Source organism: Panthera tigris, chromosome A3 (assembly GCF_018350195.1).
Source record: "Panthera tigris isolate Pti1 chromosome A3, P.tigris_Pti1_mat1.1, whole genome shotgun sequence".
NCBI classification, from domain to species: domain Eukaryota; kingdom Metazoa; phylum Chordata; class Mammalia; order Carnivora; family Felidae; genus Panthera; species Panthera tigris.
Genome location: NC_056662.1, coordinates 58,408,425 through 58,432,635, shown reverse-complemented (window position 1 = coordinate 58,432,635; position 24,211 = coordinate 58,408,425). Strand labels below are relative to the sequence as shown.

Genomic DNA, 24,211 nt, shown 5'->3' with positions numbered 1-24,211 from the left:
GCCTTCAGGAGGCCAAGGGTAGGCCACTCAAAATTGGCCTATTGATTATTTAAAATAAAATTTACTTAAGACACAGCCTGTGTAGGACACTTAGACCTCCTCTGTCCCCCTGAAATCGTCCTTAGGAGAAGTACCTTCCTGTGCCACCCTTATCATCAGAGATGGGAAATTTAGAGGGATGAAAGCTGTACCAACAACACTTGTTACTTTTTACTACTGTACTACCCCAGCCCAAATTCTGTGTGGAATTCCTTACTAATTGTATAATAGGAAAAGATAGGATAAAATAGGCAGAGAGGGAAAGGTTAGGACCTGAGGTCCCTCCCTGGGTGGGGAAAAACACATATTTTGGAACAATGCTGGGAGCGGCTGACCACAGCAAACCTCTTTGGGCCATAAGTTTCCCCTTAAGAATGTAACAGACACCACCTACTCCCCCTCAGGTTCCCCTCAGGAATCTGACAATCAAAATACTTAAATAAGTAGATCATAAAATGTATGGGAATGATATGGCCATAGGCCACCCCTCATACAATAGAAACAAGCCAATCAAAAAGGAATGAGTAGACATTTAGAGTTACCTAGTCAATAAGGGTAGAACCGGAGAAGACACAAGAGGGAAGGAAAGGGGCCGACCAAAACCCTATAAAACAAAATGCCCCCTCTCTGTAAAGAGAGCTTTCATTCTATTCTTACTTTCTTACACTCTAATGAATTTTTGCCTGCTGCTAATTCTTTGTGGTGCTCACCTCTTCATTCTTTTTTTTTTAATTTATTTTTTAACACTTATTTATTTTTGAGACAGACACAGAGAGAGAGAGAGAGAGAGAGAATGAACAGGGGAGGGTCAGAGAAAGGGAGACACAATCTGAAACAGGCTCCAGGCTCTGAGCTGTCAGCACAGAGCCCGATGCGGGGCTCAAACCCACGGACCGCGAGATCATGACCCGAGCCGAAGTCGGACGCCCAACCGACTGAGCCACCCAGGCACCCCATCACCTCTTCATTCTTTGAAGAAGCAAGACAACGAACTACAGGTATTGAGGTTAAAAAAAAAAAAGCCTGCAACAATTGAAGTTCCCAAAGTTGTTTTCTTGTCTTGTCAATGCCTCATAGATGTATTGTCTCTTTGTCTAAAAAGTATGAAAACTGCCTTGATCATTTTTTTAGGTTTCAATTTCATTAGTGGACCTCCTTGCCCATGTAATAAAACTCTGGGGCTTTTCCCCTACTGTTAACCTGTCTCATGTAAATTTAATTATTAGTCTAGCTTGAAGAACTTTGGGCCAGCAATCCTCCCCTCAGCGTCTTGTAGGTTGAATGGTGTCTCCCCAAAATTCATGTCCACCTGGAACCTCAGATCGTGACCTTATTTGGAAATGGAATCTTTGTAGATGTAAGTGAAACCACTTAAAAGCATAAAGTTGCACAAAAATCAAAATGGCTGCACTAATGCTTCAGCAAAGGTCGATTTTAAAGCAACCCTTTTCCTCTCTTCCACACACCTCCCCTCCTCCCTTCTTAGCCTTTTGTATCAGGAACTTGGTACCACCCTGAAAACTACTCTGGAGGTTGGCAGCACCTACACAATTCCTGTTGAAACTGGCCAGGCCCTGTATTTCCCAGTAACTCCCTTCCCCCGCCCTTTCCTTCAGGGAGGGGGAATGGGTCAGGCTTGCAGTTTTTTCAAGGGCTGCCTGCTGCTGCCTCCTTTGCCAGGCAAAGCAATAAAGCTATTGTTCCTCTCTTTAAAAAAAATTGTTTTTTAATGTTAATTTTTGAGACAGAGAGAGACTGAATACAAGCAGGGGAGGAGAAGAGAGAGAGGGAGACACAGAATGGAAAGCAGGCTCCAGGCTCTGAGCTGTCAGCACAGAACCTGATGCGGGGCTGGAACCCATGAACCATGAGATCATGACCTGAGTCGAAGTTGGACGCTTAACCAACTGAGCGATCCAGGCGCCCCAAAGCTATTGTTCCTCTTTACCCCAAACTCTGTGTTCGCATTGTGTTCTGGCCCGGAAGCAGAGAGGTTGGTTTTTGACAACATAATCAGTGAAGGTGAGGTCCTACTGGATTAGGGTCGACCCTAAATCCACTGACTGGTGTCCCCAGAAGAAAGCCATGTGACACACAGACGCACGGGGAAGAAGGCTATGTGTCTACAGAGGAAAAGATGGGGCTGGGGCAGCTATGAGGCAAAGGATGCCAGAGACTGCTGGTAACCACCAGAAGCTCAGAGACAAGGATTCTTCCCTAGAGCCTTCTGAGGGAGCACAGCCCTGCCAACCCACACTTTTATTTTGAACTTTTAGCCTCCAGGATGGTGAGGAAACAAATTTTTATTGTGTTAAACCACCCAGTTTGTCATTATTTGTTGCCAGGAAACTAATTCAGGACCTGAGAACTGTTTTCAGGGAACATGTAGGAAACTCTGGATATCATCTTAATTTTGAAAATGATCCTGATGGGGTTTTGGGGTCATGGTGGGGTTCAGAGCTGATGGCCAAGAAAGAATTCTCGAACACGTCTTTGGTGCAAAAAGGTTATCTTACTAAAGCACGGAGACAGGACCTGTGGGCAGAAAGAGCTTCACTGGGGTTGTGAAGAGTGACTGATTACATAGTATGAAGATGGGGGAGGTAAAGTCAAGAGGAAGTTTATAAAGGTATTTCTATATGCTAAAGAAGACTCACAGATTACTGGAGGCCTGGCTAATGTCAAGCTAAGGTTGTTATTCCCTCTAGCAAAGCATTGACTTTATGAAAGTAGGGAGTTCCTGGACTTTAGGCTATTGGTAAGATCCTCCTTTTTTTTGGTAATTTTATCAGTTTAACCATTTGTTTTCTGTACTTTCCTTTGTTCTTGGGCAGCCTGAAGTACCTGAGGAATCTCACACGTTTCCCACCTGGTGGGTGTGTGTGTGTGCTAGCTTGTGCTTTGCCCTCAGCTTGCTTTATAGCTCCCTCATCAGTCCTACGGAAAGAAAAGTATTTAGTTCTTTCAGTGGTGGTGATGGTGGTGGGTAGTATGTTCAAATATTTTGAAACATCTTTAAAGAAAAGTAAAACCTAGATATGTGTACTGATTGCTATTACAAAGAGAGCCCAAAATGCAAAATGGCTCAAACACAGTAAGGTTTATTTACCACAGTAAAAAAAAAAAAAAAAAAAAAAAAAAAAAAAAGAAAATGAGAGTATTTTCTAGCTAATTTGAGTCAGTTTCCCAACGGTCCAGGTGTTAGCAAATAGTATTTGCTGCTGTTAGAAATGTTTTGGCAGGGGGCGCCTGGGTGGCTCAGTTGGTTAAGCGGCCGACTTTGGCTCAGGTCATGATCTCACGGTCCCTGAGTTTGAGCCCCGCGTCCGGCTCTGTGCTGACAGCTCAGAGCCTGTTTCCGATTCTGTGTCTCCCTCTCTCTGACCCCCCCCATTCATGCTCTGTCTCTCTCTGTCTCAAAAATAAATAAACGGTAAAAAAAAATGTTTTGGCAGGATCTTTCAAGTGGACAATCTAGCAGTGGATTGCAGCAGCCTTCATAATTTGCATACCTGGTGACCCGGCCATTTCTCTTCCTTCAGTTTTACTTGAGATGAAGGTGGTGCCTAACTAGATGATTCTTGAGCTGCTATCATTGTGTAGTGCAGACCGGATTTCCCTAACCTGCCTGGCAGAAATCCCTTAGGATTTCGTTAAGTCTAGGGAGGGGGCTGGGCAAGTCTGGGGAATACCACTGATTTCAGCCCTGAGTTCACATTAGTCACCTGGGGAGGTGTTTTTGTTTTTTAAATACTTGGGCCCTCATCTTTGGGGGCTGGTGCTACTTTTTTTTTTTTTTTTTTTAAATTAGAGAACATTGTCAAGAAAGCTACATTTCTTTTTTCTTTTTTTAATTTTTCTTTAATGTTTATTTATTTTTGAAAGCGAGAACAAGCAAGGGAGGGCAGAGAGAGAGAGACAGAATCTGAAGAAGGCTCCAGGCTCTGAGCTGTCACTGCAGAGCCCTGGGCAGAGGAGGGGGTGGGGAGACTGGTGGCTCCAACTCACAAACTGCCAAATCATGATCAGAGTTGAAGTTGGATGCTTAACGTACTGAGCCACTCAGGGGCCCCTGGAGCTACTATTCCTAAAGTTTCCCCAGCGCCTTACAACGCACACTCAAGGCCAGAATCAGAGCCTTAGGGCAGAGAAAGCAAAAAGTCGCATAACAATTTTGTAAATGAGTATTAACTGGAAAAATTTTCTCAATATCCTGTTAAAATAACCATGTACAAAAACTCAAGTGCAGTAAGATTCCATTTATGCAAAAAAAATGTGAGACGAAATTAACTTTGGTTATGAGAAATGTCCTTGTTCAGTTACTTGCACTTAAACAGTTTAAAATCATGAACAATCACGTATGTTATATTAAGAAAACCATTTTGAATCTAAGACGCATTTTTCCACACGATAACGTGGCCCACGGTCGTCGGAACCGTTGGGTGCCACGCACCGCCCCGGGAGCTCCTAGGAGGTCCGCTTGGGATCGCGGAAGTGCAGATCTCGCCCCAGCGCCGGGTGGTCCCACAGCCGCTAGAGGCCAGAACCCTGCTGGCCCGCCCCTCCCGCAGGCCCCGCCCCCGCTTCCGGCCTCTTCACCCTTCCCACCCAGCGTCTCCGGATCCTCTCCCTGGCCTCGCTCCAGCCGGCCTCGCTTTCGCTCGGCGCTGCCCCACCGCTCTGCCGCTGTCTGGCTTCTCCGACGTGTTTTGTTTGCGACGCTGTCGTGTAACAGCGCGCTTTACGGCCGTGGGGAAGGGGCGAGCCGGCGCCAGGGCCGCTCCGGCCGGGAAGCAGGGCAGGCGGTCGAGGTTGATGCCCGGCGGCGGGGTGAGCGCGGCGTCTGGCCGACTTCTCACTGCCGCGGAGCAGAGGGGTGCCCGGGAAGCGGCGGGGTCGGCGTCCAGGAGCGGCCCGGGAGGCTCCGGCGGCGGCGGCGGCGGCGGCAGAGGCGGAGCAGGCGGCCCCGGGCCGGGCAGTGGAGGCCCGGGGGGGCCCGCGGGCAGGATGAGCCTGACCCCGAAGGAGCTCTCGAGCCTGCTGAGTATCATCTCGGAGGAGGCGGGAGGCGGCAGCACCTTCGAGGGCCTGTCCACTGCCTTCCACCACTACTTCAGCAAGGCCGACCACTTCCGCTTGGGCTCGGTGCTGGTCATGCTGCTACAGCAGCCGGACCTACTGCCCAGCGCGGCACAACGCCTCACCGCGCTCTACCTGCTCTGGGAGATGTATCGCACCGAGCCTCTCGCCGCCAACCCTTTCGCCGCCAGCTTCGCCCACCTGCTCAACCCCGCGCCGCCCGCTCGCGGCGGCCAGGAGCCCGATAGGCCGCCCCTCTCAGGTACGCCGGGGCAGCCCGTCCCTTCCGAAGCCAGATGTGCGCTGTGGTTAGATTGGGAACTTTCCACCTATTCTTGTGCGAGTTCATCCGCAAGTGACATTGTCTCCTTTTGAAATTGTCTATCCTCCCCCCCCCCCAAATATGGAGAATCGGTAGCTTAATTACAGATTCAGGGCACCGCAGATTATTCCTCTCAACTGTACAGGCCATGAAACCATGCAGCTGAGTGGGGCTTGAGAGTTTTAGCAACTCAGTCGCGCTTCATTCTTGTTAAGCCCGTTTGAGATGTGTGACGTTGTAACTAATGACAGCCCGCTCCTGATTTAAGTCTCAGTCAAGTAAATAGAATTCGTTCAGAACTCGAAGATGTTGGGCGGAAATAGACATTAAACGGCGTTTAAGGACTTTGCGCCACCTTCGTTGGTTTGTTGCGTGTCCTAGGATAATGTGATGGGAGCAGAAGATAAAAGGTAGTCTCAAATTTACGGCCTAAGTTAGGAAACGCCTGACTACTGGACGTTATGTAAAATGTATATTGGTGCAGCATTGGTGAGATCAGATCTGTGGGTTACATTCAAGGCTGCCTTTTCTTTTTAACTCAAAGAGATACCTTTTGAGACGTGACTTTGGGAGAAGACTCGGCCAGGAAAGCAGAAGGGCACAGAGGGGATGGTGATTAGTGATAAGGGTACTCGTAAGACTAAGACAGAGACCAGTGTACTGGGGGAAGCAGGTAATTAGAGGTGGGAAACAGTTTGATCTTAAAGTACTCAACCTGTGAGAAAATGAGCAAAACACGGTGTGGGTAGAGGCCACTATACAGGGAGTTAAAAGTGAAGGCAGTGGATTTTGAAGTAATACCATGAAGTTTTTCATGGCACAGGAGGGTTTCTACGTTGCAGGCCACTTGGTGTTCATGTGTGGCACCCCATTTGGATCTAAAACATCCTCTAGTTGGTTTCCTGCGGTGCTCTTATGTAAGAGGGACAATCTTTGTGTTGGATAAGATGCCCTTTTAGGGTACTAGTTCTGAACTAGGCTTTCAGGGAGTTCCAGAATGCCCAGAAAGCAATGGAACATATTATGGGTTGTCAAAACCTACCATCCTAAGAGTCCCTTAGCAGAGAATGGGGACATTGTGGGATTTATTCAGAGAGCCCTTTGAATTCTGAAGGCCAGGTTAGGCAGGGCAAGGATCACTTACGTCATTCTCAGATGTAGTGAGTGTAAACCTAGATGTAGACCATAGACTGCATTACTTTCATTAAAGCAGGGATGGTGCTTAAATGGACAATGGAAGCTATATCAACACCAAGACTTATATTGTATGTCTAGGGTGAACGTCTAATAGATATATTTTTCTAAAGTTTTTCAGATGATTCAGATTCAGAGCTAGGTAAGTAAGATGACTTCTCTTCACTCAAGCTTGCAGTCTGGTTGGGGAGACATAAATGGAGTCATAACCAGTGTAGTAAGAGTTGTATTAGATGTCACATATAAAATGCTTGGTAGCAGAGAGGAACAACTACCTGTGTGGCTGGAGACGTCCTCAGAGGGAGTGATGTTTTTGCTGGATGGTGATTAGAGGTGGAGTAAGGGGTGTGTGTGGGGGTGGGGTGTGAGGGAAGGGTGTGGCCCTGTCAGGTACTCTTAAAGAGCTGGATATATTGGATGTTTTGAAATCAGAACTCCTAAAACCTGGAAGATTTTGTGCAACTGGAATGTAGGATATGTGGGTTGGAGGGGAGAGATGATATTTGGCAAGTGGGTCAGGATTAGATTATGAAGGGACTTAAAATGGTGCAGAAGTTTGGGTTTAATCCTGTGTAAACAGTTTAAGTATTGTGAGCATATGTGTACATAAAAATATGACTAGGTGGTAAGTGGGAGTGTGAACTGGGTGATGGGTGGGCAGGAGTCAAAACTGGGAGCTGGGGAAATTAGGAAGGCTGACCTGTAGTTCAGGCAGGAGAGGAGAGGAGGGGTCAGAGAGGAGGGAGCAGAGTCTGGGGACAGTGCCCTTGGGGAATGGATGAGGCTTGGTGAACCACTGGATATGGAACAAAAGGGGACAGCATTTGGCACGGTGGGAATTTTGTAGCTTCACTGTTTTTCGAAGCAGGTGTGAGAAGTGTATTTGCCCTAGTGATGTTTCCTTGTCTCTTCAACCTGTACAGTTGCAGCAGCAGAAGAGAAAACTTTTTTTTTTAACCTTATTTATTTTGAGGGGCACCTGGGTGGCTCATTTGGTTGTGTCTAACTTTGACTCAGGTCATGAGCTCACGGTTCGTTAGTTTGAGCCCTGAGTTGGGCTCTGTGCTGACAGCTGGGCACCTAGAGCCTGCTTGGGATTCTGTGTCTTCCTCGCTCTCTGTGTGTCCTTTCCCTGCTCACGTTCTGTCTCTCTCTCAAAAAATAAGTAAATGTTAAAAACTTATTAGAGCACAAGCAGGGGACAGGCAGAGGGAGAGAGAGGATCCCAAGAGGGTTCTGCGCTGGGGCTCTATCCCACAAACCATGAGATCAAAACCTGACTGAGCCACCCAGGCGCTCCAAGAAGAGCATTTCTGAGCACTGTAGCTTTTTTGTTTTTGCTTGCACGGGTAAGCTTTAGCCTTTGCATGTTGGAAATACAGGTAAAAAAACCTTAAGTTTCATTGATATTGCCACAAATAGAATTTCAAATGACATATTTAATTACATTTTCATAAATGTATATATTTGGTTCACTGAAACTTAATTTTGTTTTTAAAAATAAGTGAATGGAAATGGCAAGTAGCAAATGCTAATTTTACCAGAGTCAAGTTAATTTTAAAAAATAACCATTGGAGAAATTGTTATACATTTCTGTTTACAGGATTTTTACCTCCTATAACTCCACCAGAAAAGTTTTTTCTTTCCCAGCTGATGCTGGCACCCCCAAGGGAACTCTTCAAAAAAACACCTCGACAGATCGCATTGATGGATGTTGGAAATATGGGCCAGTCTGTGGACATTAGTGGGCTTCAGTTAGCCTTGGCTGGTAAGGAGGAATCAGTGGTTTGGGTATTCTTGTGTGGTAGCACTAGGCTGCCTTTTTTTTTTTTTTTTATGAGCTTCTCCACTTAAAATGAAGGTCTTTGTAACTGTGCTAAAAGCTTAATAACTTCTGTGAAAAACAGCTTCAGTACTGGATCCTTGTTAACATGGCACAGAAGTTCACTCTGAGTTTTCACCTGAATTGATTGTGTTTCCAATTTAAGAAGAATGCTGGATAAAATTTAGTCTGTTTAAAAATTTTTTCTTGATGTCAAAATGATCTACAGATTCAGTGCAATTTCTCTTAAAATCCCAACAATGTGTTTTGCAGATAGAGAAAAACCCACCATAAAATTCATATGAAATCCCATGGGACCCTGAATAGTCAAAACAATTTGTCTTGGCACCCTTGTTGAGAATCATTTGACGATATATGGAAGGGTTTATTTCTGGGCTCTCTATAATAATTGCTTTGCCTGTCTGGATTCTACTATACTTCTGATTACAGTAGCTTTGTAGGAAGTTTTGAAATCAGGACATATGAAACTTCTGCTGTGTCCTTCCTTCTGTTTCAAGATTGTTTTGGCACCTTCTGTGTTACATGTGTAAACGAATGAATGGATTCTCTTGAGGCAAAACCATGTTGTAATAGAAAATAGGGGGACTTTCTTGATCTGGATGGTCAGAGCATCTCTGAGTAGGGAAGGTAAGAAGAGGCGCCTTTTGTTTAACTGCTCTCAGCAAAAATATGGACGAATGGGTCTTAACCACTTGAGAGTGATTCATTAGGGAAATTCTAATATATAGGCAAATTTTTGAACCCTTGATCTTGTGATTGAGCTGCAGTATTAATTTTGACAGTTTCCCATCCTTCTTAGATTTAATGCATCTGTGACATTGTTCAATAAACTCCTTTTTCCTTGGAGTATTCTGAACCTCTGAACCTCACTTTTTAACTCCTGGGTATCAACAATATAACAGTGGTTATTTTCTGAAACCAAGAGAAATCTTTTTTTTTTTTTTTTTTTTTTTAAATTTTTTTTTTTGTTAACGTTTATTTATTTTTGAGACAGAGAGAGACAGAGCATGAATGGGGGAGGGTCAGAGAGAGGGAGACACAGAATCTGAAACAGGCTCCAGGCTCTGAGCTGTCAGCACAGAGCCCGATGTGGGGCTCGAACTCACAGACCGCGAGATGATGACCTGAGCCGAAGTCGGCCGCTTAACCGACTGAGCCACCCAGGCGCCCCCAAGAGAAATCTTTTTAAGGCTTTTAAGATTGAACGTACACAGAAATACCTATTGGTCACTAGTGCTGGATACAATCTATTCACAGAAATAAAATACAATTTTGAAAAGATAATATGAAAGCTGGGTACAGAGGTGATAGGCAATTTCAGTCACCTTACCTTCAGAAGGGATAGATATTCTGAGGGTTCTAGTTTTGTATTTAATAGAGTGAGAATCTGATTTCCCTTGCAACTTAGGATGACTTGAGTTAGTTTGTGAGAAAGTTTTAAAGTATATCAAGCCCAGAAAAGAACACGTTAGTCTTGAGAAAATTGGGCACAGTGGCTAAGCTTGCTGCTTGCTGTCCCCTACCCAGATTGAAGATATCCTAATCCATTCATTTTTACAAGTACCAAAAAACAAAAACAAAGTGATGCACCTGTCTTCTCTGGAGCTGACTACACACAGATGATCTTTGCAGAGACCCTCAATTCATAGGTCTTGTGGTAGGGTTCATGGACCAGAGGTGTGTTTATGGAGGATGCCTTTGCATTTTTTTTTAAACTTTAAATAAACAAGCAGACAAGTTAAACAGAAGTAACTATAAGGTAAAAGTAACACTTTTACCCTGTTAACAATGTCAGTATTCATTTTAGAGGTTTTATTAAAAATTCCTGACAACTTGCACTTACTAGTTTACCACACAATGTGCCAGTTTAAACATTTTCCTTGCATTTTGGTCAAGAGTATGTTAATTTTTTGTGCTTTAGTAATCTGAGATGAGAAAATGGCATCTCAGGATAATTTTAATTAGCATTTTCCTTGAATGAGTTGAACATGTGGTTACAGATCTAAGGCATCTTTCATGTCTGGCCATTTTTCCATTGGATCGATGGTCTTTTATTAACACTGGTAGCTCTTTAAGGAATTAGGAATTTAGCTCTGTGTTTTCAAAATTACAAAATCTGAAATACATAATTTCATAAAACCAGCATGTACATTTTAAGGAATTATAAAGTGACCTTGGAGCAACCATTATCTAAGTTCAGAAATGGAATCGTTTCAGGATCTTGTGGCTCCCTATGTGTTTCTCCTACTCGCTGCTCCCTTTCTTCCCCATCACTAACCTGACTTTTGGGATAATCATTCATGATTTACTTTATAGCCCTCCAAACTGTGCATGCCTATAGTTTAACTTTGGATGTTCTTAAACTTGATGTGCATGTGGAATCATACAGTGTTCTTTTGGGTGTGGGTTGTAAGATGAATCCATGTTGATGACATAATGGTAGTGGTTTCTTTATCCATTTTACTATTGATGGGCGTAATGTTGCCATGAACATTCTGGTACATTCTCCTAGTGTACATATGAAAGTGTTTCTTCTAGCAGGAAAGATAAGCACATGTAAAACTTTACTAGCTAATGGCAGATTATTTTCCAGATTTTGCTGTGCCATGTTTCATTCCCATTACCAGTGTGCAAGTTACGTGACATTGTCTACATCTGATAATTTCAGATGTTAATTTTTGCTAAGAGGGGATTTTGTGTTTTGACTGATTTCCCCACCCCCTGTCCCCAATGGAATTGAACATATTTTCAGATGTTTATTGACCATCCAAGCCTTTTGAAATAAAATGCTTGTTGAAGTCAGCCCATTATTTCTTTTTTAAAACACTGATTTGACTTTTTTTTTAAGACATTAAAGTATAGTTGACCTACAATATTACATTAGTTTCAGGTGTACAACATGGCGATTTAACAGTTCTGCACATTTATTCAGTGCTCATCATGTTAGGGGTAGTTACCATCTGTTACCATACAAAGTTATTGCATTATTGACAGTATAACCTACGCTGTACTTTTCATTCCATGATTTATTTAAAACTGGAAGTTAGTACCTCTTTATCCCCTTCACCTATTTTGCCCATCCTCCTCCTTCCCTCCCCTCTGGCAACCACCAGTTTTCTGTCTTTAGGAGTCTGTTTCTGTTTTTTTTTTTTTTAATTTGTTTCATATTTTTAGATTACACACAGAAGCAAAATCATATGGTATTTGTCTTTGTGTGTCTGACTTATTTCATTTAGCATAATAACTTCTAGGTCCATCCATGTCACAAATGGCAGGATTTCATTCTTTTTTAATATTCCTTTTCACAATTCTCCATTGTGTATATATATACCACATCTTTATCCATTCATCTTTTGATGGACACTTAAGTTGCTTCCATATCCTGCTATCATAAACAATGCTGCAATAAACATAAGCGTGCCTATGTGTTTTTGAAATAGTGTTTCTGTTTTCTCTGGGTAAATATCCAGAAGTGGAATTACTGAGTCCTATGGTACTTCTGTTTTTAGTTTTTGAGGAACCTCCATACTGTATTCCAGACATGCTGCACCAGTTTACATTCTCACAGTGCACAAGGGTTTCCTTTTCTCCACATCCTCACCAACATTTGCTATTTGTCTTTTTGATACTAGCTATTCTGACTGGTGTGAGGTCATACTGTGGTTTTGATTTGCATTTCTCTGATGATCAGTGATGTTGAACATCTTTTCATGTGTTTGTTGGTCACCTGTGTATCTTCTTTGGAAAAATGTTCTGGTACTCTGCCCATTTTAAAGTCTGATTATCTGGGGTTTTTTTTTTTTCCCTTGGTGTTGTAGTACTTTATTTATTTTGGATATCAACCCTTTATCAGATACATCATTTGCAGATAGCTTCTCCCATTTATTAGGTTGCTTTTTTATTTATGGTTTCCTTTGCTGTATAAAAGCTCTTATTTTGATGTAGCCTCAGTTTGTTTTGTTTTGTTTTGTTTTTTTCCCCTTGCCTGGAGAGACGTATCTATAAATAAGTTGCTAAGGCCAATGTCCAAGAGTTTATTGCCTATATTTTATTTTAGAAGTTTTATGGTTTCAAGTTTTATATTTAGGTCTCTTATCCATTTTGAGTTTATTTTTGTGTATGGTGTAAGAAAGTGGTCTAGTTTCGTTCTTTGCATGTAGCTGTCCAGTTTTCTCAGCACTATTTATTGAAGAAACTGTCTTTTACCCCAGTCATATATTCTTGCCTCCTTTCTTGTAGATTAATTGGCCATATAAGCATGGGCTTATTTCTGGGCATTCTATTCTGTTCATTGATCTGTGTGTCTGTTTTTGTCCCAGTACTATACTATTTTGATTACTGTAGCTTTGCAGGTAGTTTGAAATCCAAGAGCATGATACTTCCAGCCTTGTTCTTCTTTCAAAAGATTGCGTTGGCTATTTGGGGGTCTTTTGTAGTTCCATACAAATTTTAGGATTATTTGTTCTAGTTCTGTGAAAAATGCTATTGGCATTTTAATAGGGATTGCATTGAATCTGTAGATTGGGTAGTATGGACGTTTTAATAATACTTGTTCTTCACAGCCATGAGCCTGGCATGTCTTTCCATTTCTTTGTGTCATCTTCACTTTCTTTCGTTAGTGCTTTATAGTTTTCACAGTGCAGGTCTTTACCTCTTTGGTTAGATTTATTCCTAGTTATCTTACTGTTTTTGGTGCAGTTGTAAATGGGATCATTTTCTTGATTTCTCTTTCTACTACTTTGTTACTAATGTATAGAAATGAAGGGGCACCTGAGTGCCTCGGTTGGGCGTCCGACTTCGGCTCAGGTCATGATCTTGCGGTGCGTGAGTTTGACATCTGCGTCGGGCTCTGTGCTGACAGCTTGGAGCCTGGCGCCTGCTTCGGATTCTGTGTCTCCTTCTCTCTCTGCTCCTCCCCACCTTGTGCTCTGTCTCTCAGAAATGAATAAATGTAAAAAAAAAAAAATTAGAGTGCAACAGATTTTCTGCACGTTGATTTTGTATCCTGTGATTTTAGTGAGTTTATCAGTTGCAGCAGTTTTTTGGTGGGTCTTTTCAGTTTTTCTATAGGTTAGTATCATGTTATCTGCAAATAGTGAAAGTTTTACTTCTTTCTTACCAGACTATTTTTTTGTCTGACTGCTGTGGATAGGACTTCCAGTCTTGTGTTGAATAAAAGTGGTGAGAGTGGAAATGCCTGTCTTGTTCCTGACCTTATGGGGAAGCTTTCATCTTTTCACCAGTGAGTGTGGTGTTAGCTGTGGGTTTGTCATATATGGCCTTTATTATGCTGAGATTTGTTCCCTGTATACCCATTTTAGTAAGAGTTTTTAATCATGAATGGATGTTGAATATTGTCAAATGTTTTTTTCTGCGTCTATTGAGATAACCATATCAGTTTTATCCTTCATTTTGTTAATGTGTATCACACTGGTTGATTTGTGAATATTCAACCGTCCTTGCAACCCAGGAATAAATTCCACTTGATCATTTATTTTTGTTGTAATCTTTATTATTTCCTTCCTTCTGCTTTTAGGTTTTGCTCTTCTTTTTCTGGCTCCTAAAGGTGTAAAGTTCGGTTGTTTGAGATTTTTCTTGAGGTGGACCTGTACTACTATAAACTTCCCTTTTGGAGCTGCTTTTGCTGCATCCCAAAAGTTTTGAACTTGTGTTTTCATTTTCATTTTTTCCACGTGCTTCTTTATTTCCTGGTTGGCCCATTCATTGTTTAATAGCATGTTATTTAACCTCCATGTATTTGTTGTCTTTCCAGTTTTTTTCTTGTGGTTGATTTCTAGTTTTGTAGCATTGTGTTCAGAAAAGATGCATGGTATGACTTGATCCTTCTGAATCTGTTGAGACTTGTTTTATGGGCTAATAAATGATCTGTTCTGGAGAACGTTCCATGTGCACTTGAATGTGTATTCTGCTCTTTTAGGATGGAATGTTCCAGATATATCCATTAAATCCCTCTGTTCCAGTGTGTCATTCAAAGCCACTATTTCCTTATTGATTTTTTGTTTAGAGGATCTGTCCACTGATGTGAGTAGGGTGTTAAAGTTCCCTACTATTATGTATTACTGTCAATTTCTTCCTTTATGTTTGTTAGTATTTGCTTTATATATTTGGGTGCTCCTATGTTGGGTGCATAAATATGCACAATTGTTGTATCTTCTTGTTGGGTTGTCCCTTTTATGATTATATAATGCCCTTCTCTGTCTCTTGGTACAGTCTTTGTTTTAGTCTAGTTTGTCCTGGGGCACCACGGTGGCTTACTCAGTTAAGCCTCCGACTTCAGCTCAGGTCACAGTCTCATGGTCCTTGAGTTTGAGCCCAAGCCCTGCGATGGGCTCTGTGCTTGACAGCTCAGGGCCTTGGAGCCTGCTTCAGATTTTGTGTCTCCCTCTCTCTTTGCCCCCCACCACATTTGTGCTCTGTCTCTCAAAAATAAACAAACATTAAAAAAAATTTGTGAAAGTCTACTTCGTCCTGTGTAAGTATTCCTCCCTGCCCCCCCCCCCCCCCCATCCATTTGCATGGAATATTTTTTTTTCTATACCTTCACTTTCAGTCTGTGTCTTTGGATCTGATGTGTGACATCGGACATGTCTCTTGTAGGAAGTATATAAATGGGTCTTGTTTTTTAATCCATTCAGTCACTGTCTTTTGACTTAAAAGTAAATGTGCATTTAGTTCACTTAAAGTAAGTATTCATTGATATGTATGTTTTGCCATTTTGTTAGTTTTCTGGTTGTTTTTATAGTTCTCTGTTCTTCTCTTGCTCTCTTCCCTTGTGATTTGATCCCTTTGTTTAGTGTTATGTTTGGATTCCTGTTTGTTATGTATATGTTACAGGTTTTTGGTTGGTGGTTACTATGAGTTTTATATATAATATTCTTTGTATATACCAGTCTAAAGTAAATTGATGGTTGGTTAAGTTTGAACATTCTGAAGGGCACTATATTTTTACTCTCCCACCTCACCCCTGGCTCTGTATTTTACGGATGTATTGTATGTATATGTATGTATACATACATGTATATATTGTCATATTTTACATCTTTTTATTTTGTGCCCCTTATCTAATTATTATAGATATAATTGATTTACTACTTCTGTCTTTTAACCTTCATACTAGCTTTATAAGTGATCTACTACCTTTAGTATGCATTTACTTTTAACAGTGCATTTTTTTTTTCTTTTCATAATTTTATTCTAATTATGGCTTTTTCTGTTTCACTTATGAAGTCCCTTTAACAGTTGTTGTAAGGCTAGTTTAGTGGTGATGAACTTTAACTTTTGTCTGTCTGGGAAACTATCTGTCGTTCAATTTTGAGTTCTAGCATTGCTGGGGTTAAGTACTCTTGATTGTAGGGTTTTTCCCAGCACTTTGAATATCATGCCACTCCCTTCTGGCCTGCAGTTCCTGCTGAAAGAACATCTGATAGCCTTTTGAGGTTTTCCTTGTAACTATGTGCTTTTCTCTTGCTGCTTTTAATATTCTTTTTTATCTTTTAATTTTTGACATTTTAATTATGTGTCTTGATATGCACCTTCTTGGGCTCATCTTGTGTAGGGTTCTCCAAGCATCTTAGACATGGCTGGCTCTTTCCTTCCCCACGTTAGGGAGGTTTTCAACAATGATTTCTTCAAATAAGTTTTCTGCCCCTTTTTCTCTTCTCCTTCTGGGACCCATTATAATACCTGATGTTGTCATAGAAATCCTTTAACCTATCCTCATTTTTTTTTTTCTTTTTGCTGTTGTGCTTGGTGTGTTCCATTACCCTGTCTTGCAGATCGCTGATCCTTTCTTTTGCATCTGCTATTTATTCTCTAGTTTTCATTTCAGTTATTGTATTCTTCAGCTCAGTTCTGAGCTTATTCACTTTCTCTCCGGTCCAGTGTGAGCATCTCTATGACCATTACCTGAACTCTTCATCAGGTGGATTGCTTATGTTTCCTTTAGTTCTTTTCTGAGGTTCAGAACATATTCTTCTGTCTCATTTTGTCTGACTCTGTATTTCTATATATTAGGTATGTCACTTACATCTCTTGGACTTGAAAGTAGTGGCCTTATATAGAAAATGTCCTGTGGAGCCCACTAGTTTAATACCCCCTGATCACCAGTCCGGCGCTATGGATATCCCTTGTATGGGCTGTACAACAGAACCCCCTTCTGTTGTGACTGGTCTGCAGCAGATGGGGATGCTCTGGCGGGTGTGGCTGCCCCCCAGCACAACTGGCTGAGAGTGTGGTTGCAGCTGCTGCTGGCTTATTGGTGGGTTTTGTAGCTCCTGGCTGATTTGTATTGGTGGGGGAGGGGGGGATGTATCTATATTCTGAATCTAGCCCTTTGTTCATATGTTGCAGACAGCTTTTCCCAGTTAGTTTTTTCACTTTCCTTGTGTTGCCCTCAATTTAAAAATGTCTCTTATTTTACCCTTTTTCAGAACGCCAGTCTGAATTGCCAACCCAAAGTAAGGCTAGCTTCCCTAGTATTCTCAGTGACCCAGACCCAGATTCTTCTAATTCTGGATTTGACAGCTCAGTTGCCTCTCAAATCACAGAAGCTTTAGTCAGTGGACCAAAGCCACCTATTGAAAGTAGGTATATTACTTTTTTGTACTTGGTTTTATTTTACCAGCATCCTGAGACTTTTGGTTTTCTAAAACATGGTGTTACTTTTGTTGCTGCTTAAACTTGAATTCAGTGAGACACTTCCCAGTTATAGTGTCTTGTAGAACATAGTAGTGATGGTCTGTGTTCTTTAATAAAATTACATGCCAAGTTTTTTTATCAGCATTCCTGAAGATACAACTTCTGATTTTACTGAAACGAGTCTTCTGTAATTTATTAACTTTTGTATTCAGGCTTCTATGTGGTTTTAGTGATGAAGGCATGCTTGATCCTTAGGGATAAGAAAATGTTCTCCAAATTATAGTGTCACCATGAGTTTAAAACTTACATGACTTTAATGCCATTATTAGATCTTTGACATAAATGGGTTTAATATTTGAAGTCTAAGCAGAGCACAAGTGTGCCTGACAGCCCCATGGCACATACTGGTTTTCATTTAATATTTGCTTACTGTGTGTTGCGTAAGCCATCAGAAAAGTATGTGAAAAGCAAATCAGATACGGAGTCTGGCTAAACGTACGTACTTCATGGGAATGTTTTCATTATCATATAAGTAGTGCTTCTTCTGAGGTGTTAAAAGTTTTTTCTTTTTATAAGTGGTATGAAAAGAGATTGAGATGCCAGTCCTACTAGATGTAAAATGCTGGATGTGAGTGAAGAGAGAGTAGAAGATAAACTGGTGATTCTTAGCCAGAAAACCTTTTCAACAAACCATTCTCAAATTTGGCAGGGGCTAGGACCCATGGTCAGAATAAGCCATCTGAGGCCCTGTGTGGAAACCAGAGTGAGTTATGAAATTTGTTCAGCAAAAATCCCAGCCAGCATTTATTTTCTTGGGCTTATAACTTAGGGTTCAGTCTTATTTCATACAACAATTGAGGTAGAGTCACTGCATTTTCCTATTGTTGTTTTACTGTTCTATGAAAATGAATATGGGATTTGTGAATTCAGGGGTTTATGAAAGTCTCTGGATTCATTTGGGAATGTCAAGCCAACTGTACTTTTTTGTTCCCTGCCATTTTATCCACACATAATTTGCCACCTCAACATTAGAAGATGCAAAGAAAAAACCACAAATAGTGCTGAATAAAATAATAGTAATTATTCACTACTACTGAATAAAATAATAGTAATTAATGGGGCACCTGGGTGGCTCAGTCAGTTAAGTGTCTGACTGTTGATCTCAGCTCAGGACTCGATCTCAGGGTTGTGAGTTCAAGCCCCACGATGGGCTCTGCACTGGGTGTGAAGCCTACTTAAAAAAAAAAAATACCAGTCACTAAGAATAGGAAGAGTGAGATCAAGTAGCATTTCATTTTTCCCATCAGAACTCTCACCAGTATGTGAAGTTGTATCCTTTTGCTTCTCAGTGGTGATCATGCTTGAATTAAAAATCATCAGATCATGGTAATGCCTTCATCTCTCCTGAAAAGTAGATTTGGGCTCTGGAATAATAATGTTATATCAGTGTTTCATTTTTATGGCATCCTGAATAAAACCCTGACTTTCTATATCATCTCTGCTTTGGATTTTGAAGTCTGCAAGTTTTATCATGTTATCTTTATACAGATGTGCATAGATGGTAGCTTACTGATCGAAGCAAACATTTCCACTCTCGTTACAGGCCATTTCCGGCCAGAGTTTATTCGTCCACCACCTCCACTCCACATTTGTGAGGATGAGCTGGCTTGGCTGAATCCAACAGAGCCTGACCATGCGATTCAATGGGACAAATCAATGTGTGTCAAGAATAGCACTGGTGTGGAGATCAAACGAATAATGGCCAAAGCCTTCAAAAGCCCCTTATCTTCTCCTCAACAAACACAGGTATGTATTTATTTGTAGGTGTTTTATTTTAATCCTTCACATGATAAATGACCAATAAAATGATCCTGCCGATAGGAGCCAGCAATAATAATGTCTTGGATCCAAGAAGTCTTGGATCTCTGGAGCTTTGTTCTGCCCCTCCCACTCTGGTCATTTTACTCTGGAAAAAGACTGATGACTCAACACGTATCAACACTTATTTGGGGCCATTTTGACTATGGGAGAGGAGGGGTAGGATGGATCTCACATTTTTGGCATTTTGCAGATGTTGTTACATTTGCTGGACAGTAATTACTGAGGGTAAGTGAGATTAACATCTTATGGAGGAAGAAAATGAGACCTAGGGAAGGTAAGCTAGCCACTGTCACACAGCTGGTTAGTGGTGGATTTGAGATTTAGAATAGCCCCTGCTGTTCTTTGTGTAAGACTCCCCTGGGCTGGGAAAGGCAAGGATACCTGGTGGGTGGTTTCTGTTTGGTGAATTTTACCCAGCTTTGCAAACTTAAACAGTGGAACTTGTGAGGACATACTGACACTTCCAATCCAGTTTACCACTGAAAATGTTACTTTCAGAGTCAAATAACAGCTGTTCGTAGTTCACTTTGTTTGCTAGGCCATCCTAAAACACAGTCCACTGTGGTATATGCAGGCAGGTAGGGGAATGAACATAGAGAATTTGTAAGAAAAACCACTTATTTGGCAGAACTGCTTTTGAAGGTATTTATTTAGATTGCGTCGCGTGAGTAGGGCCTGAACTGTACGGTCTTGCCGTGAGGCACCACGACAGGGCAGCGATCTCCTCCCGTCATGCTTCTCTCCTTGAGTGTCTGTTCTCTGCCTGGGCTGCACTCTTTCCCCTGTTCTCAGTTCTTTGTGGCCTGTGCTTTTCTGGAGAACTGGTTGGCAACTAAGATAATTTTTGGTTATAACAGAGGATAGGAAAAGCCTACAAAGCTGTTAAGGAGGATGCTGTTACAGTCCACACAGCATTCTATCCAACCAGACCATACTGAGGCTGGTTTAATGCCCTGGAAAGGGATCACTAGCATTTTTAGTCTTGAAGTTGTCTGCATTTTAATATCTTCACAGCTTAAATGTAAATTTAAAAATTAATACAAGATTATGATGGGTTTGAGGGAAGAAATTTACCAAGTGGGTTCAATGTAGATAATTTTATAGTTTGGTTTTGTAGGCAGGAAAGAGAATATTTGACTCAAGAACCTCTCTCTTTTTAAAAATTTGGTTGTATTTAGCTCCTGGGTGAATTGGAAAAAGACCCCAAACTCGTTTATCATATTGGCCTCACTCCAGCCAAACTTCCAGACTTAGTGGAAAACAACCCTCTAGTTGCTATAGAAATGCTGCTGAAGTTAATGCAGTCAAGCCAGATCACGGAGTATTTTTCGGTTCTGGTCAACATGGACATGTCTTTGCATTCAATGGAAGTTGTAAATCGGTAAGTTTTTATACTTGATCGGGTGTGGGTGGGGGCAGTGTGAATCTAGATCCTGATTAAATGGCCAGAAGGCAAAAACTAGCAACAAATTTTTAGTTTTTTGGTTTTTTTTTTTAACCTTCTTGAAATTGTACTGAAGGCTGCTCTTTTAAGCTTATCAGCCAGTAAGAACTAAGTAATCACAAGTATGTGTACAGGAGTGTTCTTTCTGGGGTGGGAGAGAGAGGAGGCAGGCATGAGGCTTTCAACTTTATTTTCTGTCATTGGCAAAACTGGTCAGCTGTTTGTTGAAAACACACTACTGTGTGTCTGCATTATCCTGTTCAGGCTTTTCCCTCCAGTGCAGACTCACTTCCTTCTGGGGCTGCTTCTGCTCCCTTCCTTGGACCGGCTACCCTCTCAGTGCCAGCTTTTTCCCCTTCACTATGTTCTTGTAGCACTGTTTTCACCAGCTATTTGGTATTTAGTCCAAGAATAACCACATCTTTTTATCAGTAGTATTCTTTCTAGAGAATAATTTCAAGGATGAGGTCTGTTCCTTGTGCCCCCCCCCCCCCCGCCCTCCCCCTCTCCCCCCCAATCTCAAGTGACCACAGCACTTTTCTCAGAGCACTGGTTCCTTGGTGCTTTATGGGGAAAGGTTCTGTAGTCAAAGAAGTTTAGAATTCCTTTTGGAAATTCATACTGTATAGTTAGCATAGCATACCTTTATTTGAACATGGAATTCCCATCTTTTTGTTTTCCTTAAAATATTTCACAGAATCTTTCAGAAAATACCAGCTTTCCTCTTGGAGACACTAATGTGCCACCAATGCCTTCTGTCACATTCCATCCGGATCTCTATCACCATGTTCCTGAATGTGCCACACTAATCCCAGATCCCAGCTTTTTCTCACATCACTTGCTAGGTTATAAGAAATACTTCAAGGTTTCAGTTTTAGGCCACTTGACCTTTTAAGGCTTTTCCTGTTTTTTCATTTACACTGCTTTTTGCAAACCCCTCATTTTAGCCCTTAATTGTACTTATTAAAAATTATACCTTCTTGGACCTACCACCTTGCATAGCGCTTACATGTAATTGGGGTTTAGTTAACATTATTTACTAGAGCTTGAAGACCATTAACTACAAATTAGGGTTCAACCAAGATCACAGAAATGTGGTGTTCAAAATTATGAGTAATTTTCATGTGTAATGTAATGCTAAGTATAGACTTAAAAAATGAAGTGCCATTGACTAACAAAGTGGGTGACTCAGGCTTATTTGCATAAGTATGTTTAAAAGTAGGTAACTGATCATCTATCAGAAATTTTGACTAAATGACCAAAGAGGAATTTTATATTTTATGGGTAACAGTGTTTTTTTAACAGCCCTAACTTTTTAACTTTCTGAAACAGACTCACTACAGCTGTTGATCTACCTCCTGAATTTATTCACCTTTACATATCAAATTGCATCTCTACTTGTGAACAAATTAAGGATAAATATATGCAGGTAAGTAGCAGAGATTTCTGTAAATTTTATAAATACCTGCCAAGAAAACGGGTACACTAAATTTGCTTTCTCTTTTTCAGAATCGTTTGGTGCGTCTTGTGTGTGTCTTTCTTCAGTCCTTGATCCGTAACAAAATAATTAATGTGCAGGACTTGTTTATAGAAGTGCAGGCATTCTGTATTGAATTCAGCAGGATACGAGAAGCTGCTGGCCTTTTCCGATTGTTGAAGACCTTGGACACTGGAGAAACACCTTCCGAGACCAAAATGTCAAAATAATACCTCATCAGAACCACCACATTCATTATTCAGCTGTATTGTGACTTAATTTTTAAACTGTTAGAACCCTGAGTGGATTGCTTGGCCTAATGCATATAAACACTACTTTATCTACTTAAAGCAAAATTTTCCCTTCCTGGATGACTTTTTCCTTGAAATGGATTTTTGGTAAGAACTTAGAAAAATGTGTCTATTTTGGTGTCTTTGCTGATGATTAGGATTAGCAGTTATCCAAAAAAAGTTCCTGCAAAAAAGTAGATGCGGTCTTTAGCACTGTAGAACCAAGGTGCCTGTTTTTGTTTAAAACACAACTTACAGGCTACTGATAAATCAAGAATCCCAGTTTTCTTAAGGTTCTAATATTTTAGTATTTAATGAGAGTAAATGAAGACATTCTTAAGAATTTGTCATACTGCCCTTGAGGTGAAATCAGTTAAGTGTTTTTGAATCAAGTGGCAAACAGAAGTTTGGTCCTTGAACCCATTTATGCGTATAGCCCTTACCGCCTCCTGAAGCACAGTTTGAACCAAGGAAATGCTTCTAACTTTATCCTTTCTTGTCATGGGGACTTAATAGACAACAAAATACATGCATTCCTTGGACCTCTTAGAAACATGGAAACTCTTAGAAACCTTTTTTGAGACTATAATAGCTGGTGTAGTGTTCTGTTTTTTTCCTCTCGAGCTGTTCATTAGTTCTTCAGTTCTTAGTCTAAGATAGTTATTTTCTTGTTTAAAGGAAAAATATTAGTCCATGTTTTGGGAGATAACATCACCACTGAGGAACTGTCATGTACAGTCTGTACCCTGCTGCCTGTGCTAGGGCAGATGACCTGTTTGAGACGTAGGAGGACAAGGTGGCTGGCGTCATGTGGGCTGTTATCCCTCATTTAACTTTGGACAACAGTGCCTTACATTAAAGTTTTTTATGAACTGTATTATGTGTTTTTTTTTACTTGAAGAAAGCATGAAAAATTCCTCATTTACTGAGGTACTTCCAAAGCCTGCTCTTTATAGGGAAATAATCTATTCAACAGGAATTCACCTTCCAATTTAACCCTCAGCAAAAGTTAAAGGAAACTGAGCCTACTGGTTTAAAGAGGAGTTTCAACCTTATCATACCGGCAAAAAAACAGTACTCCTAGATTTATAAGAAATTTTATGTCTTATGTAATCTTATGAAAGTAAGGTATTTATAAATGTATTTGCTTAAAGGAATTAAGAACCCAAGCCAGTGTACTAGAGGAATGCCTTTAAGACATGCAAAATGATAGTAACAGCCTTGATATCCATACCTATAAGTGGGCGTCACTGTTTTACGTTATTAGGTTTGGGAATTACTTCCAAAAGTACTTCCAAATACTTCCAAAAGTATTATTGAGATACATCTGGGAATGGCAAAGTTTGGACGACTGTTGGAAGGGCTCCAGGACCTACTGATTCTCTGATAACGTTGAACGGCACTGGCCAACGGCACTATTAACTCATGCCTGAACAAAGCTTACCTAACATGTACTTTCTCTATAAGGCACATCAGCCTTCATGTGCTGAGAACAGGAGACAACACTATGCTTGGGGGCCATTTTAAACTGTAAAATCACCAAGGTACAAAATTTTGGAAAAGACGCTAAATACATAGTGGAGAAGGATACACTATTGACACTTTGAGAGCTGAAACAAGAAGGCAGAGTGTCCTCTTACTAAACCTCAATTGGAAAAAGTGTGTCACATGCCTCAAAATTTCACTGCACTGTACGTGTCCACAAAGGACTTGCAAAAAGCACTGCCCATCCTGATGTGAGGGTTACAGATAAATTCAGTTGGTGAATTTACAAGTTCTGGACTCTGCAAATAGACTATTGCTAAAAATTCCAGGATCACACTATTGGTGTTTACTTGAAAGAGGAAAGATTTCCAAATCTAAATAGTTAACAAAAAACAGTAGTTATATTTAGGGAACATTTTACCCCCCCCCCCCCCCCCCCAAAAGTGAGTCAGGTTTACATTTAACACCAGCCGGGCTCTGTGCTGACAGCTCAGAGCCT

The 24,211-nt window shown here is 41.0% G+C and overlaps 1 protein-coding gene across 2 annotated transcripts; it reads left to right on the top strand.

Annotated features, from left to right (window-relative positions):
* The first annotated feature begins 4,694 nt into the window (after positions 1-4,694).
* On the top strand, positions 4,695-23,104 carry CNOT11 (CCR4-NOT transcription complex subunit 11). 2 transcript variants are annotated; one of them, XM_042981161.1, is made up of 7 exons: positions 4,700-5,380; positions 8,238-8,402; positions 16,928-17,080; positions 18,739-18,941; positions 20,195-20,397; positions 21,793-21,889; positions 21,970-23,104. In XM_042981161.1, the coding sequence occupies exons 1-7, from the start codon at positions 4,855-4,857 to the stop codon at positions 22,165-22,167; spliced, it is 1,545 nt and encodes a 514-aa protein (XP_042837095.1). In that variant the 5' UTR covers positions 4,700-4,854; the 3' UTR covers positions 22,168-23,104. The 2 variants fall into 2 exon arrangements, with proteins under 2 accessions (XP_042837096.1, XP_042837095.1); XM_042981162.1 differs by lacking the exon at positions 16,928-17,080 and having other exon boundaries at positions 4,695-5,380.
* Positions 23,105-24,211: the final 1,107 nt, after the last annotated feature.